The sequence below is a fragment of the Heteronotia binoei genome, chromosome 16 (genome assembly GCF_032191835.1).
Source record: "Heteronotia binoei isolate CCM8104 ecotype False Entrance Well chromosome 16, APGP_CSIRO_Hbin_v1, whole genome shotgun sequence".
In the NCBI taxonomy this organism is placed as follows: Eukaryota; Metazoa; Chordata; class Lepidosauria; order Squamata; family Gekkonidae; genus Heteronotia; species Heteronotia binoei.
In genome coordinates this window covers 30363255-30380548 of record NC_083238.1, presented here as the reverse complement: position 1 = coordinate 30380548, position 17294 = coordinate 30363255, and the positions used below count along the sequence as shown (strand labels likewise).

Genomic DNA, 17294 nt, shown 5'->3' with positions numbered 1-17294 from the left:
GGAAGAGGATGGATTTTTGCTGAGATTGGATGGTGTAGAACATCACGGGCATATGAGGCAACCAGAGAAAATGCATATTCAGAGAACAAGGGCCCTCAAATCGCTAAATAAGGCAGTTAGAGGAGCAAAAAGCTCAGTGGGAAATTATATTAGCTATGGAGGGCAGAGAGAAGAAAGGCCAAAAGTTGCGCTGGATATGAAAAGAAGGCCAGCATACACTTTGGAGGTTTCATAACACTGAGGCTATACATAAGTTTCACTGTAGACTCAATACTGGCTCCATGAAGTGGTTTGTGGACACAAAAACAGAGCCTGATCAAATGGTGCCTGCTACACAGGTGAATGATTTTGACGGTGGAATCTGGACAGAGTAGAGAGTGTTAGGGAATTCTGTTTGAAATTCTATTTCTTTATCTCAAACAGTGCGATGGATCACTGGATCAAATAATCATTGAGAGGCATTTAACATGAAAAAGCAAAAACATATTTATTTCTACAGAGAAAGGGTACTGGGAGGTGAAAATAACAAACACTATAGAACTACATGCTTACGCTAGAAGATCATGTGCTTAATGGAAGGCTACTTCCTCCTTCTTCTTGACCTCTCTGCCTGAACAAAGGAAGTCACCTGACTAACTGACCAAACAGACAAAACAGGTTTTCCCGCTTCTAGACCTTGATTGACAGCAGTCAGTATCTTCTTCCCAGGTCATGCAGACAATAGGGAATCAGGCACAGTGTTAACCCAATAATGACTGGAACTTTAGAACATTGCAAAGGACATACAAAACAGATTCATATTTCCAACAGAGAGGACCAAGTTGCAACCATGGAAGGTCAGAGAAAAAAAGGTACTATAAGTCAAGAAGTGATATTACTAGAGCAAGATAAGAGTCTCAGCACCATTTGGATGGAGATGATGGGTGCCTAATACCTTATTATAGGGCTTCTAAAGGAAAGTGGCTATCAACATTGTAAGGAAGTCCTGTGCGTCTAGCCACCGCTGATCTATGGTTCATTTTAATAACATACCCTAAACCCAACAAGTCCATTCTTGTTTTCATGGAGCAAAGCATTTGGCAACTCCTGCATGAATCCATGGCTGTCTGAACATCTATGTCTTAAACTTGCATTCTAGCCCACTCAGCTGTTAAACAAAAAAGATGTTGCTGGAGGAGCTAATGACAAGCAAAAGGAAAAAAAATCAATCAACAAATATTCTGCTTTTGCTACTCTGACTTGACTGGGGGGAAGAGAGAAGACAAAGGAAACGTCAATATCAGGAAGTAAAAAATATAAAAGAACTTGACACACATTATGTAGCTTTTGGCATTTGGTCACAGAAAGGCAGTTATAGGCTCCTTTTTTTATTTCATCCCAGAGATTGAGGATTGGGTGCCTTGGTTTCTCCTCCCTTCATCTATGTCTGTTGGGTTGTTTGATCAACATGATGCTCAGACTAGGGGCTTTGCTGCATGTCCCCCCCCTCCATACGTCTTTGGCTTATGCCCCTCCCCCAAATCTCTGCACACATTTTTGTGCCTTTAGGTTTGCCTTTTTTCTTTCTTTGGTTATTCCCCATTTTTTTCCCTGATTCTTCTGAAACCACTTCTACCCTGATTTCTTTCTGGAAGCCAATTTGTGCATAATGTTCCTTGTCATTTGGGCATAACTTGTTTTTGCACACATCACATGTCATCATTTTTTAATATTCTTTTATTATGGCTAGTAGCCTCACAGGCTAGAGGTGGCCCAGACTGTTCTAGACCTCTAAGAGGGCCAGATAACATCCTCCTTTTCCAGCCACAATGCTTTCAGCTGATGCAGTATTTGAAGCCTGTGTGAGATCTGCAGTGTGCCACATGTCTGATCAGCATCCATCAGCGTTCCACACCAGATCAGATGCAAATGAGGCAAGCATCAACGCAGTGGGAACAATCAGGAGTCATTCCAGACCATCTGTTCCTGTTTGCAATTCTTTCCTATTTTGGAAACGGAATGCTAAACTCAATGGGCAACAAATGCCTATATTAATGACTGGCCTCCAGAAAATACAGAAAGGCATCCAAAAGTAGCTTGCACCCTTCCTCTGATTTTGGAAAACAGAGTGCTCAGGTGTTCCATATGAACTTTGGGGAAGAGGAGAAACTACATGTTTCTAAAAAGGTAATTTGTTTACTTAAAAGTGTATCTGTCATTTCCTTTATAACGTGGATGACTCTGGATAAGATGCGAGGAGTCTCTTGGGCCCTCTCTTATTCTCCCCATGATAAGAAAAAACCTGCAACTACTCAGTTGTGGGGAAACCTGGTCATACTGGTGGGAAACTGGTCAATTAGCAGTGGCATGAGAATCCTTATCCTGCTGCCATACTATCATCATCATCATTCCATGAGAGGGAGGTTACATGAACAACAGGAAAAGGAAGTTGGAATGTTTCCCCCCCTATCCCCCATTGGGGAATTCCTTTTAGCAGTTCACTTGCAGAGTATTTTTCTTGCTTGCTTGATCCCCATATTCGAAGGATGTTTGTTGTCCTGCTTTAATGTACTTCCTTCTGCCGTGACTTTTAAAAATACCTTTCTTGGATAGGCTCTGCCCCTGTGGGTTGAAGGAAATTGAAGGAACAGACTATGCACCTTTATGCTGTAGATTCTATTGTGATTTGCGTGTTTCTTATTTGGACCCTATATTGTAATCCCAATACAAAAAAAAGCCCTGCCTGTATATATGACATATGTTGAGTTACCAACCCAGGGAGATTTGTGGGGAGAGGCTAGATGTCGCTTCCAGTCACGCAGTAGGAAGTAGTGTCACCTATCACTGAACACACTAACAATCCCCCAAAATCTTTGTGGTAAAACCATAAAGATTTCAACGATTGGTAGACCATTGCCATAACACATGGAGTCACTTCCCATTATGCAAACAGAACCGACAGTGTGGCATCACCACAAGGGTACTCTTCCACCCATTTTACACTGCTGCTACACTAGGCAGCAATGGAAAGCCAGAGGTGGGGGTGTCCTCCCTACATATATGTACATGTGGGCAATGCATACAGACAGGCAGCAGGGAAAAGCACAAGACTTGCCCCCCCCACATGAGTGTTCATTACTGTACAGGCACTGAACTTGTGCACCTATAAAATGTTTGCATGTAGACTCCATTCCCATGATTACGAATACTGAAAATGCAGTATGTCAGTTATGCGGATGTGTGAACAGTACCACATAAGGCTCAGTGTGCTTGAACAATGGTGAGAGTTCAGGCCAATGCACACAATCCTGCTCCCCCTCCACTGTGTGCATTGCTCTGTACCCACATAACCCTGAAGAATAACAACAATAGCAAGTAACCTACATTCACATTTCAACAAGGTATTCCTAAAAGTCAGGGTGCAGATAAAACAGTGACAGAACTAGAGACAGGGCTCAGCAAAATAGCGGCCATCCCAGTTACATAGGGACCATTGAAGTGTATGTTATATTTGCAGAACAAAACATAGTGTACAGCCACAGTCCAAGATACAATTAAGTGTATTTAAGTCTGCTTAAATCAATGGTCTTATGCAAGCAGCAAGCATAGCTCACTGTTGGATTGAAGTCTAAGTTTGTAATGCAGAACTGCCCTTCAAAAGGCTTCTAGAGCTTTCTTTGTTCAGGAAGTTCAAGCCTGAGAATCTCTGCCAATTTTATGTAGCTACAACACAAAAAGAAAATAAATAGAAGTTACGTTCAAACCACATAGAAATGAAACTTTGCCTGGGGAAATCTTCAGCAACTGTTAAGAGTAAGCATTAGCATTCTGTGTGAATCAAATGGGGAGACAGAGGATCTAGTATGGTTGACCCTTCTTGGCCAGACAAAGAAAGGAATGAAGATACCGTAGCAACATTAGGAAGCCAGATGTACCCATTGAAACCCTACATGACACAGCAAAACAGGACACATCACGAGATCCTCCAGTGACAAGGTAACACCATCAAACTGAGTTGAATAGACTCATGCTCTATAAATATAACAATCAGCTTTGCTCATATAAGGTCTGGTTTGTATTTCCATAGTCTCCCAAGAATGCTGAAATGGAATTAAATATCTACATTTTGGGGTTAGTTTATTTCCAGTTACTGCATATTTTTCTTTCAGTTCTAATAATAAAAAAAGATGGGCAGATAGAAATAATTCCTGGACCTAAAGAGGTCCAGCTGTTCTGACCTGGTGGAATGTTTTGCCTGAAGATACCAGGGCCCTGCAAGATCTCCTACTAGGGTTGCCAAGTCCAATTCAAGAAATATCTGGGGACTTTGGGGGTGGAGCCAGGAGACTTTGGGGCCAAAGCCAAAAGGAAGGATGTGACAAGCATAATTGAACTTCTGGCCATCACATTTAAAGGGACTGCACATCGTTTTAAATGCCTTCCTTCCATAGGAAATAATGAAGGATAGGGGCACCTTCTTTTGGGGTTCATAGAATTGGACCACCTGGTCTAATCTTTTTGAAACTTGGGAGGAATTTTGGGGAGAGGCACTAGATGCTATACTGAAAATTTGGTGCCTCTATCTCAAAAAACAGCCCCCCCCAGAGCCCCCGATACCCGCAGATCAATTCCCCTTCACTCCCTATGGGAATCGTTCACGGAAGTGCATGATGGTAGTGGGGGTGGGGCTTCCCCCGCCGGCTAGCTGGCTGGGGGAGAGGGGAAGCCTGTAAAACCGGGGGATCCCCCTCTGGGACCTGGGGATTGGGAAGCCTATCTCCTACAGTTTCATAGGGCACATAAGGCAGAGATGTTCTGCCAGGTTTTCACCTAAGGACAGCAACCGTTTCCATGCTGGTACCTCTCTCCTCAGTACCTTTCAAGGGTCCCCCCACCTCAGTGTAGCATCTGATATCTGAACTACACTGCTGTATTTTTATTTATTTATTTTAGGGAAAGTCTCCTGGTTCCACCCCCAAAGTCCCCACATATTTTCTGAGTTCGACCTGGCAACCCTAACATGATAACAGTCATTATACATAACTATATAAAATAGCTTCTGTGTGGAGACCATAGTTTGTGGAACAACCATGACATATAAATCAAAATGTTTATTTTTTTCTTTGATCAGAAATCAGTTGGAAGCAGAATATGGCCCATAGGTCTCATTCATTAGCCACCAAGGTTTTGGCCCATGCAGTGGAGTAGTACAATTGAACCCCAGACAGCACTGAGGTCAGCAGGGAAGAACCTGCTGAATATCCCCGGACCAAAAGAGATAAGACTCCAGTGTACCCGTACTCGGGCTTTCTCTGCTATGGCTCCACAGCTGTGGAATCAGCTCCCAGAAGAAATGCAGGCCCTGCGGGACTTTGAACAGTTCCGCAGGGCCTGCAAGACCATCTTGTTCCGAACGGCCTTCACCAGCTGAAACTACTAAACTACTAAGCAAACTTGCCAGCGATTATAGCACCAAATACACTAACGTTTTTAGAATTTTTATAGATTTTAATCAATTGTAGTTAAATGTTATTTATTGTACAATGTATGTATTAAGTTCTTGTTGTTAGCCGCCCTGAGCCGCTTTGGCGGGGAGGGAGGGATACAAATAAAATGTAACTGACTGACTGACAATTGCTTCCAAATTGACAAATCAAAAACTTGAGCAGAATCGAGCAAGAGCAGCATTAAAACACATACACCTGCAGGCTCAAGCAGAACATCTTTAGCAACCAGACTGACTATGCAGCTCTAGGCCTGAGAACAGCAACCACTGTCTAGGACTGTCATGGTTACACAAAATCCTTTTACAGCAGCATAAATGGCTCTCTGGTCACCATTTTGGTTTCTACACCTGGAGGAAGAGGAAGAGATTGGATTTATACCCTGCCCTTCACTCAAAATACTGAAATATGAAAGACTGATAGTTCTGAATTTAACATTTCCCTAATAATGTAATCACTTCTACTCATTTGCTGCTTTCAGCGAAGTGCCTGTTTCTCTCAATACACTGTGCACGCAGTGAGGAAAATGTAATTATTTTCTATGGGTCAAGATAATGATTTGCAAAAAAAAAAAAAAAAATCTAGCAAAGTAAATCAATTTATGGGAAAAAAGGGTAAATCAATTCCTAAAAAAATAAGGTGGTGGAGAAAAAAATAAAGCAGTGAGACTGTCAACAATTTCACCACTGGTTCCCATGCCTTTACAGAGCCTGAAAGGGAAGGAACAGAATATTTACAGTCATTACAGAAAGCAATAGTGAGCTCATGTGTATATCCCATAACGAAGCTGACAGTTTAATCCTAAAGAGAGTTATATCCTTCTAAACTGATTGACTTCTGTGGGTTTAGAAGGACTTAACTCTGCTTAGGATAGCATTGTGAGAACCTCAGCTGCCTTATGTGGCCGCTGATTATTCTACCATCAAAATTACATATCCAACCATACTGAGCAATCAGCATAAGAAAGCATTGAAAATTATTGAATTATTGCTTATATAAGTGACTGACAGTATTAAAAACTAACTATTCTGCTGAGATTAGCCTATTGTAAAACCAAAGAACATCCTATTACTTAAGCAAAATGGATGTGTGGGTGGTTTAAATATAGGGGGGCAGTGATTGAGGGATAATAGCTGTTAGACTTCAGCTTCGCCCTAGACTTGGCGTTGAAATGAAGTTTATAATCTCCGAAGTGCACTCGGTTACAAACTGCAGGTGGCTAATCAAGTGAGTTTGAACTATGCTCCCTGTTTGCGGAAAATCAATACCTGAGAAGATTTTTTTGCTACACCTTCCTTTGACAGCAATTTAACAGCAAGGACAAAAGGCGCATGGCATTCAACAATAGATGGAAAGGAGAAAACACTACAGAAGAACAACAACGACCCATTCCACCAAAGTAGTTTGTCACTCTGTTCAGTTCACAAGGGTCTGAGAAGATGCGCTCACAAGATGGGGGAAGAAATCTAAACAGCCAGAGAGGGAGAGAAAAGAACTGCAGGCTTACATCAGTGACCTAATTTTTCTATCTAAAAAAAAGGGCTTACATTATGACGGACTTTTGTCCCGCAAAGTGAGTTTCAGATTCTTCAGGACTTAAAGGGAGGTTTTCTTCCCCCAAGCACGATTTTTCTCTCTGCCCGAGATGCAACACACAGCTTATTTTCCATAGCATTTTCTGACATCTCCCCTGCCACCAAGTATGGCGTGTCCTGCTAACATGATTCCTGTCGTGGAGGATACGGATAAACTGATGCAACCTCCAAGCAGCTTCACTTCATTATTGCTACAGATTAATGTGACGCTAATTGGTCCTGAGTCTGATCTATTTATCGAGCCTTTTTACACGTTTCGGGCTGCAGAATAAAAGCCACTTAGCTGTTCACCGACTGGGAGCAAGCGCTGGCTGTTTCGTTTATTTCTTAATGCATTTGTCTATTGCTTTCCAATGCACTTTTAGCTCTGAAGGGCAATCGGTCATCTTCCAGAACGTTTAAAGTGGCAGATTTATTAGCTTGCCTTTTCAAGTAGTTTTTTCTTAAAAACAGTCATTAGTCTTAGGTCATGAAAATATAATAACAATAAACAGTTAATAGGGACTGCAGCCCTTATGTGCCAATGATCATTCTTGCTCAAGATGAAATATTTTCATCGGTAAGCTAATTGTTATGTGTTCCCAGCATGCATGCGGTAGCCTAGCGTGACACCAATTTACATAATTTCCCTTCTCTAAGAGGCTTCAAACAATAATAATAGGCATGTGAGATAGAATCTATTAATTTTAAAGTTATTTGGGCTGCTATCTTTATGGAGGGACTTATCAAAAGAAACCACACACTAAGATTCATAAATTATAAATGTATTATTCAGGGTTATCAGACACAGAACATTTTGGAATTGGAGTTTTTAAGTCAGAAGAAACCAAATGGCTCCCACTTTTCCTCCATGGAAATGGGTGGAAATTAAATGGCAGGAGAGGCTTAGTATCCAATGATTCAGTAGATCAGCACTGAATTGGAAAGCTGGTTTAATCGGGGTTGTCAACCTCCAGCTGGCACCTGAAGATCTACTATTCCAATTAATCTCAAAACTAGGAATAAGGCCTGTTGTGAAGGAAAATACAATAGGCTGTAGAAAGATGATCTGGGCAAGTGCCCCCCATCCATGCTGTCCTCCTACCCACCCAAGTGAAAGCATTCACTTCCCCCCACCTCCAGGGAAGCTGATGTCTGTCATCTGGAAAGCAACTGTGATTCTGAGTGATCTCCAGACCTCACCTGGAGATTGGCAACAATGGTTCCCTGGGAGGAAATGGCTGACTTGGAGAGTGGAGTCTATGGCATTGCACCTGACTAAGGTCATTTCCTCTCCAGGCTCCACCCCTCAAATCTCCAGGAATTTCCCAACTAGAGTTGGCAACTGCTAAGTTACAGTGGCTGTCATAGGGGGCTGCTGCTGAACAGGAGCAAGCAGCCAGGCTTAGTTAAGTCATGCCAGCCAGGTGGCATCAAGTCACCCAGAGCTTGATGCTAGGCCTAGGGTAGTCAGCCTCCAGGTGGAGACTGAAGATCTCCTGGGATCACAACTGAATTCCAGACAACAGATCTCTCTCCCCATCATGGAGAAAATAACTACTTTGGAGAGTGGACTGTATGCCATTCTATTCACCTAAGGCCTCTCCTTTTACTGACAGAAGTTGTGTTGCCTAGCACCAGCCTCTGGCTAGGGATGAGGCTCAGGGGAGGACAGAGAGAGGGAGTGAAAGGAAAATTAGGTGGACAGGAACACCTCTGGGAAAGACATGTCCTCAGTTTAACCCAGCCTTGCAAGCAATAGAGCAATTAACAGACTCCATTTATTGCCCTATGACACTCTCACCATCATTATCCCATTCTGACATGTTACTGTTTTATCTGTTTCCTACGCAAATGCTATCCAGACCAAACATTCTTCAGTTGGTTAATTTCACTATTTTGCCATTGGATTCTAACTTTGTACCACTTTGCATTCTTAACCACTGCCCACCAGCTATATGTAGCTCCACTCACTGTACCCCATTCCATTGTCTGATGAAGTATGCATGCATACATTCTGAATAAAACTTTGCTGGTCTTAAAGGTGCTCTGGACTCCTACTTTGTTCTGTTGCTTCAGACCAGCATGGCTGCCCACCTGGATCTATCTTCTGGGAGAAACATTTGTGGAGATTTGACGATGGAGCCTGGTGTGTTATAATACCACAGAGTCCACCCTCCAAAGCAGCCATTTCCTCCAGGGGAACTGACCTTTGTAGTCTGGAAAGCAGTTGTAATTCTGAGAGGTCTGCAGGTTGGTAACACTAGCTGTAGCAGCGGAGGGGAAGCACTATTTTTCTTCAATAGCACACCTGTCAAGGAGATGAAGGAATATGAAAGGGCTTAATGTTATAGGGATACATGCTCCATGTAGAGCCTGGAGATCCATTCAAATCATAGCTCAACTTCTGACTACAGAGATTGGTCCGAATGCTTTGGAGGGTGGACCCTATGGCATTGTACCCCATTGAAGTCTCTGTCCTCCCCAGGCTCCATCCCCAAATCTCCAGGAGTTTCCCAACCCGTTGCTAGGAATCTTACCAGCCCCTCCTCACTGGTGGCCAGGAGGCACCTGGCAACCCTATAACACGATGTCAACAGATAAGGGGCAAAGAAGCAGGAGAAACCAAGAAGAAATCTCATGGCAACAGGCCTTGATGGATGTGCAGAAGAAACCCACCAAAACCTAGGAACCCTAGAAGGGAGGAAACAACTATGAAATCTTTCTGCTATGGAGCAGCTGGGAAAAGAAATAATGATTCACCAAGCCACAGGATCAAGTTATGTGTGGAATCTACACCTGCCCAGTAGTTTCAGGGTTGCACATAGGTGCCTGCCTACAACTGTCCTCTTGTATCTGTCCCTTTCAAAAGATTGCCACAGATGTTGCGGTAAAATGTCTACTCTGCTTTCAGAGTGGCACATCCTAGAGCTGACTTTTAACACCGCATTTGACATCAAAATTCAAAGTAAAATCTCCATCACTCCCCTAACACACAGTTAACCCTGAATAGGGAGAAAATATCTGGAAACCACCAGTCAATAGCAACTGGAGAATAAGTACCAGGGGTTTTTTTGAGCAGGGTCATGTAGGAATGCAGTTCCAACTGGCTTGGTGTCAGATGTGGTCTAATATGCAAATGAGTTCCTGCTGGGCTTTTTCTACAAAAAAGCTGTGTGTGAAACAATGGTGATGTTGAGGGTGTGTAATTAGGGTTGCCAAGTCCCCCGCAGCCTCCGGTGGGGGACTGTTTTTGCGCATGCTCTGTATGCGCAGTGCAGTGATGTCACTAACAAGTGATGTCACTCATGAGGGATGTCACTCGCAAGTGACATCATCACACCAGCAACATCATGCACTGGCCGCTCTAGGAGCTTCCAGGGGAACTCTATGGTTTTTCCCAGATGCTCTAGCAATTGCTAAAATTGCTAAAATCCCAAATTGCTAAAACATCTGGGAAAACCATGGAGTTTCCCCAGAAGCTCCTAGAGCGGCCAGCATGTGATGTCACTGGCACAATGATGTTACTGCGAGTGATGTCATTGCACTGGCGACGTCGGGGGAAGATCCCTCCCTCGCCAGCCCAATGCAGGCCGGTGGGTTGGGAACCTCCGGGGCGGGGAAACCCCGGCCCAGGAACTTGGCAGCCCTAGGCCAAATATACAAATGAGTTCCTGCTGGGCTTTTCTTACACAAAAAGCCCGGCTAAGTAGTCTTTCTTGTTTCCAGCACAAGGGCTTTCCCAGACTCACAGAAATTACACCTAGGAGGCTCATTTAGAAGTGACAGGCAGATGTCAGGTAAGCAAGCAGACAGCTAGATTAATTGCGTTCATCCTGATAATAAGCCCTGCATACTGCTGGTTGGAGCTACATAAGGTTTCATAGAATATATACTTCCGTGTTATGGACTTTGGCATATTAGTACTGGGATTGATCCTATCATGGGTAGTGTGTATATGATGTCTTCAGGGCAGGGAGGAGGAAAGGATGTGGTTTGATGATAACTACAGCCTAGGCTTTTAACAGTGGGTTTAGCAGGCCTCAAATTCAGCAGGAGCTCACAGGAACGCAGCTCCTGAACCTTTCTGATGGCCTGCCCTCCTCCTCCCCAACTACCTTGTCCATTGAATAGTAGGTGCGGCTGCATAACAATCCTTGGATTAGGAGAGCGAGCAACAGGAGTTTTGCCACACCTCCAGCAGCCCTCATTAACCCCCTGGAGAAGCCCATGCCACCCTTTCTCCACTTGTTATGTAATTATGGGCAGTGGGTGACTTGCTGTCTTTTTGACTGGGTGGGCAGGAGAGCCCCAGGACAGTGAGGCCTGCTTGGGCTGGCTAGAGATCCAGGCCTCACTCACCTGGGGTTCTCCTTTCTTGGATCAGGCTGGTTTTGGCTGGTGGGGGAGCAGCATATGCTAATGAGTTATGCTAATGAGCTCCACCACCTATTTTTCTACAAAACGACCCCTGGGGCTTAAAGATGGGTGGGAGAGGATGTCTCCATGCTACCCCTTGGAATGTGGAGTGCCACGGGGGCTGATCCTCTCTCTACTGTTGTTTAACATCTATACATGCCCCCCCTCACCCAGTTTTAATGCTTTGTTCAAGCATTTTAAAATCCTAGAAACTTTGTATTTTCCTTTTGTATGTTTGGTCTAAGGCTCACAATAACAATAAATGGCAACAACAAACTGGTCCCACCTATGGTATCACATTTGCCTAGGGTGCGGGCTTGGGGGGCACCAAATTGGGCTTTCACCCCCTCCCTGCTTCCAGGAGTTAGCCCTGTACTAACAATCCTGTAAGCTCTTGGAGGATTGGCTACACTGGGGGGTGGGGGGGTGGCCTAATATGCAAATGAGTTTCTGCTGCAAAAAAAGCCCTGACACCCACTACATTCTAAAGTAAAAAGGCATGCGAGCTGCAGGTGCAATCCTGCCACCCAAATCACCTACTTTCTCATGCAAAAAGCTCATAATCTACATTGCACTCTATATGCATACGGCTGGCCTTCCCAGGCACTCCCATGAACGCGGCCTCCATCTCCCATAGAGTTGCCAGCAATGTTCCCTCTAAGCTTCAGAGTCTTGTGAATAAAAATTCTACTTTGTGAGCTCCTGGCATTAAAGTTGTGAGCTACTGAACAAATTAGTGTGCTCTGGGGCCATCCTTCCTGAGCTAAGATAAAAATGTGTGAGCTGGAAGCTAAAAATCTGTGAGCTAGCCCACGCTAACTCAGCTTAGAGGAAACACTGGTTGCCAGGTCTGACTCAGGAAATATCTGGAAACTTTGGAGGTAGAGCAGGAGTAGGGGTGTGACAAACACGACTGAACTCCAAAGGGAGGTCTGGCTTTCACATTTAAAGGGACCATGCTCCTTTTAAATGCCTTCCTTCCATTGGAAATAATAAAGGATATGGGAATCTTCTTTTGGGGCTCCCAATCTTTTTGAAACTGTGAAACTGGGGGGGGGGGGGTGTTTTGAGGAGAGGCACTGGATGCAATGCTGAAAATTTGGTGCCTCTACTTCAAAAAACAGCACCCCTGAGCCCTAGATGCTCACAGATCAATTCTCCATTATACCCGATGAGAATCAGTCTCCACGGGGTATAATGAAGTGCCCAGGAGACATTTCCTCCCCCCCCACACACACACACACTTTCTGATAACCTTGAAGCAGGGGGAAGGCCTCCAAACCGGGGTATCCCCTGCCCCCAACTGGGGTAGGGTTGCCAAATCCAATTCAAGAAATATCTGGGGACTTTGGGGGTGGAGCCAGGAGCAAGGGTGTGACAAGCAGAACTGAACTCCAAAGGGAGTCTGGTCATCACATATAAAAGGAACTGCACACCTTTTAAATGCCTTCCATAGGAAATAATGAAGGATAGGGGCAACTTATTTTGGGGCTCATAGAATTGGACTCCCTGGTCCAATCCTTTTGAAACGTGGGGGGGGGGGGGTATTTTGGGGAGAGGCACTGGATGCTATGCTGCAATTTTGGTGCCTCTACCTCAAAAGACAGCCCCTCCAGAGCCCCAGATACCTGTGGATCAATTCCCCACTATTTCCTATGGGAATAAGTCTCCATAAGGAATGAAAAAGTTCCCAGCAGACATTTCCCTCCCCTCCTCCCGCTTTCTGATGACCCTGAAGCGGGGGGAGGGCCTCCAATCCAGGAGATCCTCTGCCCCACCTGGGGATTGGCAACCCTACTCTTTCACATCACAGGCCACCCATAAAATTCTGAGGAAGCTGCATGTACAGTCAGAAGGGGAGGGAGGACACTGGACCTCACAGTGCATGTGCACTGAAAGTGGGGAGTGGCTCTCTGGGTTGGCACACAGAAATATGTTTCCTTTTGGCCTGTGAATGGCAGCAAAAATTGTTCCGAAATGACATTGCACACTATAATATAACATCTTATTTTTACACTTACTAAGGTTTAGAGTATGCCTTCCAGAGCTTTTTTGGCAGAAAATGCCCATCAGGAACTTGTTTGTATATTAGGCCACTCCCCCCCCTCCCCAACATCACCATTGTTTTAAACAGGGCTTTTTTTGCAGAAAAAGCCCAGCAGGAACCTGTTTGCATATTTGGCCACACACCCTGATGCCAAGCCAGCCGGTACTGCGTTCCTGTGCATTCCTGCTCAAAAACAGCCCTGAAGCCTTCTATGAGCAATGGCTTTAGTACCTAGTTTAGGCAGGGAAGGTGGGGTTGCTCCTGATGTATCAAACAGCACAAGGGTAATTTTCTGCCATGCATTATTCAGGCTATTGTGACATTTGATATATTCTAAAATATTTAAAGAGTCACTGAATTTGCTAATGATAATTGAACTGATTTTTAAAATGAGTCCTCAGAGACCTGAAAAAGGAGCTTACTCTGGGGTTGCCAGTCTCCAGGAGTGGCCCAAAGATCTCCCAGTATTAAAACTGATCTCCAGATTACATATATCAGAGAAAATGACTGCTTGGGAGGATGGGCTGTATGTCATTATAACCAGATGCAGTCCCTGCCCTCCCCAAACCCTGTCCTCTCCAGGGTCCACTCTAAGGTTGCCAGCCTCCAATAGGGGCCTGAATATCTCTCGCTTTTATAACTGATCTCCAGCTGGCAGAGATCAGTTCCCCTGGAGACAATGGCTGCTTTGAAGGGTGGACTCTATGGCATTGTACCATGCTGAGGCCACTCCCCTCCCCTCTGCTGTCTCCTGGATCCACCCCCAAGTATTTCCCAAATGGTTCTACGGATAGGGTTGCCAAGTCCAATTCAAGAAATATCTGGGGACTTTGGGGGTGGAGCCAGGAGACATTGGGGCAGAGCCAGGAGCAAGGGTGTGACAAGCATAATTGAACTCCAAGGGAGTTCTGGCCATAACATTTAAAGGGACAGCACAGCTTTTAGAATGCCTTCCTTCCATAGAAAATAATGAAGGTTAGGGGCACCTTCTTTGGGGGCTCATAGAATTGGACCCCCTGATCCAATCCTTTTGAAACTTGAGGGGTATTTTGGGGAGAGGCACTAGATGCTATACTGAAAATATGGCACCTCTACCTCAAAAAACAGCCCCCCCCCCGAGCCCCTGAGACCCGTGGATCAATTCCCCATCATTCCCTATGGGAATTGTTCATGGAGGTGCATAATGGCTGTAGGGGTGGGGCTTCCCCCGCTGGCCAGCTGGCTGGGGGAGGGGGGAAGCCTGTAAAACCAGGGGATCCCCCGCTGGGACCTGGGGATTGGGAAGCCTATCTACTGAAGACCAAGATGGCTACCATCTCTGAAACTAATTCTGTTCTGTGTCAAATGGCTGCTAACAGAACTAAATTTTCATCCATTTGAAATTGTTGCCATGTTGTAAAAAAAAGTACACGTTAGTGGAGATTAGGGTTATTAACCTTGGGTTGGGATATTCCTGGAGATTTGGTGGTGGACTAGGGTTGCCAGGTCTGGTTTTGATTCTCAGCAGTTTATAAGCTGAAAATCTTGTTCGTTTCTAAGGTGCTCCTGAGCTACTATCTCCTTTAATCAGATACCAGTTATTTCTGTACTTCCTTTGCGCAGTATCTGATGAAGGGACTATTGATTCCAAAAATCTTGTTGGTCTCCAAGGTGTTCCTGGACTCAAAGAATCTAGTGGAACAGAGTTTGTCTCATTAGGGATGTTGTAAGGATAAAGTAGAGGTATGGGAATTAATGTAAACTTCCCTGAACTCCTTGGGGGAAGGGTAAAAAAACATTATGGAAAGAAAGACAGAAGCATCTTCAGGCATGTAAAAACAGGATATAGGCCTTTTTTTAAAAAAAATGTAGAGAAATAACAGGAATATTCACTATAACTTCCTGTCTCGTGAAGAAATAGAGTTGCCAGGTCTGTGCTGGGAAATATCTGGAGATTCTGGGGGTGAAGCCTGAGGAGGGTGGGGTATGAGGAGGGGAGGGACTCCTATATGGTATAATGCCATAGAGTCCACCTCTCAAAGCTGCCATTTTCTGTCACTTGGAGATGAGCTGTAATAGCCAGATATCTCCTGCCACCACCTGGAGGTTAACGATATTTAGTAAAAAGATATGAGTCTTTTGTGCACGTTATAAAGAAGTACAACTTTACAATATTACAAAGAAAGGTCCATCCCAATGAGTACCTGGATATAGGCTCATTTCATCAAAAGTCTTCCTCAGAAGCAGGGCTTTTTTGAGCAGGAACGCACAGGAACACAGTTCCGGCTGGCTTGGTGTCAAAGGTGTGGCCTAATATGCAAATGAGTTCATGCTGCGCTTTTTCTACAAAAAAAGCCCTGTGCAAAACAATGGTGATATCCGACGGTGTTGCCTAATATGCAAATGAGTTCCTCCTGGGCCTTTTTTACAAAAAAGGTCCTGCTCAGGAGTATTCAGCCTCTTGTCATAATCAGTTTTGATATTGGGAGATAGCATTTTGGCAGCTTAATTCAGAAAGCTTTTGCATCTGGTTAGAGAAAAGGTTCAGGACTGGCTTTCTCCTAAACTGAAGTGGTATTGAGAGCATTTTGACATGAACCAGGAATGGCTTGCTCCTCATATAAATATAATGCAGAGAGCATTTCGCTGGCAAAATCCAGAAGGCTTTTGCATCTGGTAAGAGAAGTTCAGGACTGGCTTGCTCCTAGATTAATATTGAATTGAGAGCATTTTGCCATCAAAATTCAGAAGGCTTTTGCATCTGGTTAGAGAAGAGACTCAGGAATGGCTTGCTTCTAATATAAATATTGTAGAGAGCTTTGTGTGAGCATAATCCAGAAGGCTTTTGTATATGGTTAAAAAAGAAGTTCAGAACTGGCTTGCTCCTAATATAAATACACTTAAGTGGTACTGAGATGATGAGATATGGTGAAATAAATGAAGAGGTTGAGGAGAGCATTTTGCCAGCCAAATTCAGAAAGCTTTTGCATCTGTTTAGAGAAGAGGTTATGGCCTGGCTAGCTCACAATATCAACGCTGATTACAAGAGGCTTGTAACTTTGAAGGAAATAGGAATACTCCTGAGGAAGACTTTTGACAAAATTAGCCAATATCGGAATGATCATTGGGATGATGTCATCGTGCTGTTCATGTTACGCCAGGGATGCTCTAGGATGCATGGTAAAACTCTATGGTACCATAGAGTTTATCCTAGAGTGTCGTGCCAAGGTACCATAGAGTTTTTACTGCAAATCCTAGAGCGCCCCCAGCACAATGTGCCTGGCATGATGACTTCACTTCCAGGTGATGTGGAGGGACGTGGCACCTCTAAGGTAATAGCTGGAAATCTCCTGGGAATATAACTGATTTCCAGGCAACAGAGGTTAGTGCACCTAGAGAAAATTATTGCTTTGGAATGTGGATCCTATGGCATTATACCACACTGAAATCCCTCCCTTCCCCTAAACTCCATCCTTCCCAGGCTCCACCCCCAAAAAATCCAGGTATTTCCCAACCCAAAGCTGATAACTCTACCAAGTAACAAAACTCAGAAGGGGCTCTGTAGACAGAAGCAGGTCCAGTTCTCATTGGCTAGGATTACAGAAGACAGGGAGCAGTGCTGGTTTCCATACCAAGGTACATCCCATTACTTTTCCCTGTTCAATGCCCCTGGGTAAAAATCAAACTCTTCTCTACGGGATAGTGTAATGAAGATAGGAAAACCTATACCCCTGCATGGGGGTGGACTAACACATGGAATTCCCTGTCAAGAGTTCCTGAACTATATCTACA

The 17294-nt window shown here is 44.3% G+C and overlaps 1 protein-coding gene across 2 annotated transcripts in view; it reads right to left on the bottom strand.

Moving 5' to 3' along the window:
* Positions 1-17294, bottom strand: part of MYO3B (myosin IIIB) — a 411089-nt gene that overhangs the window by 377703 nt on the left and 16092 nt on the right. The window contains exon 1 of one of the 2 annotated variants that reach the window (XM_060257444.1): positions 7031-7182. The exons of the other annotated variant lie outside the window; for it this stretch is intronic. Within the exon in view, the coding sequence (XP_060113427.1) occupies positions 7031-7158 (128 nt within the window). The 5' untranslated portion in view covers positions 7159-7182. Of the gene's footprint in view, positions 1-7030; positions 7183-17294 lie in introns of those variants that run through there. 2 annotated transcript variants of the gene reach the window in all.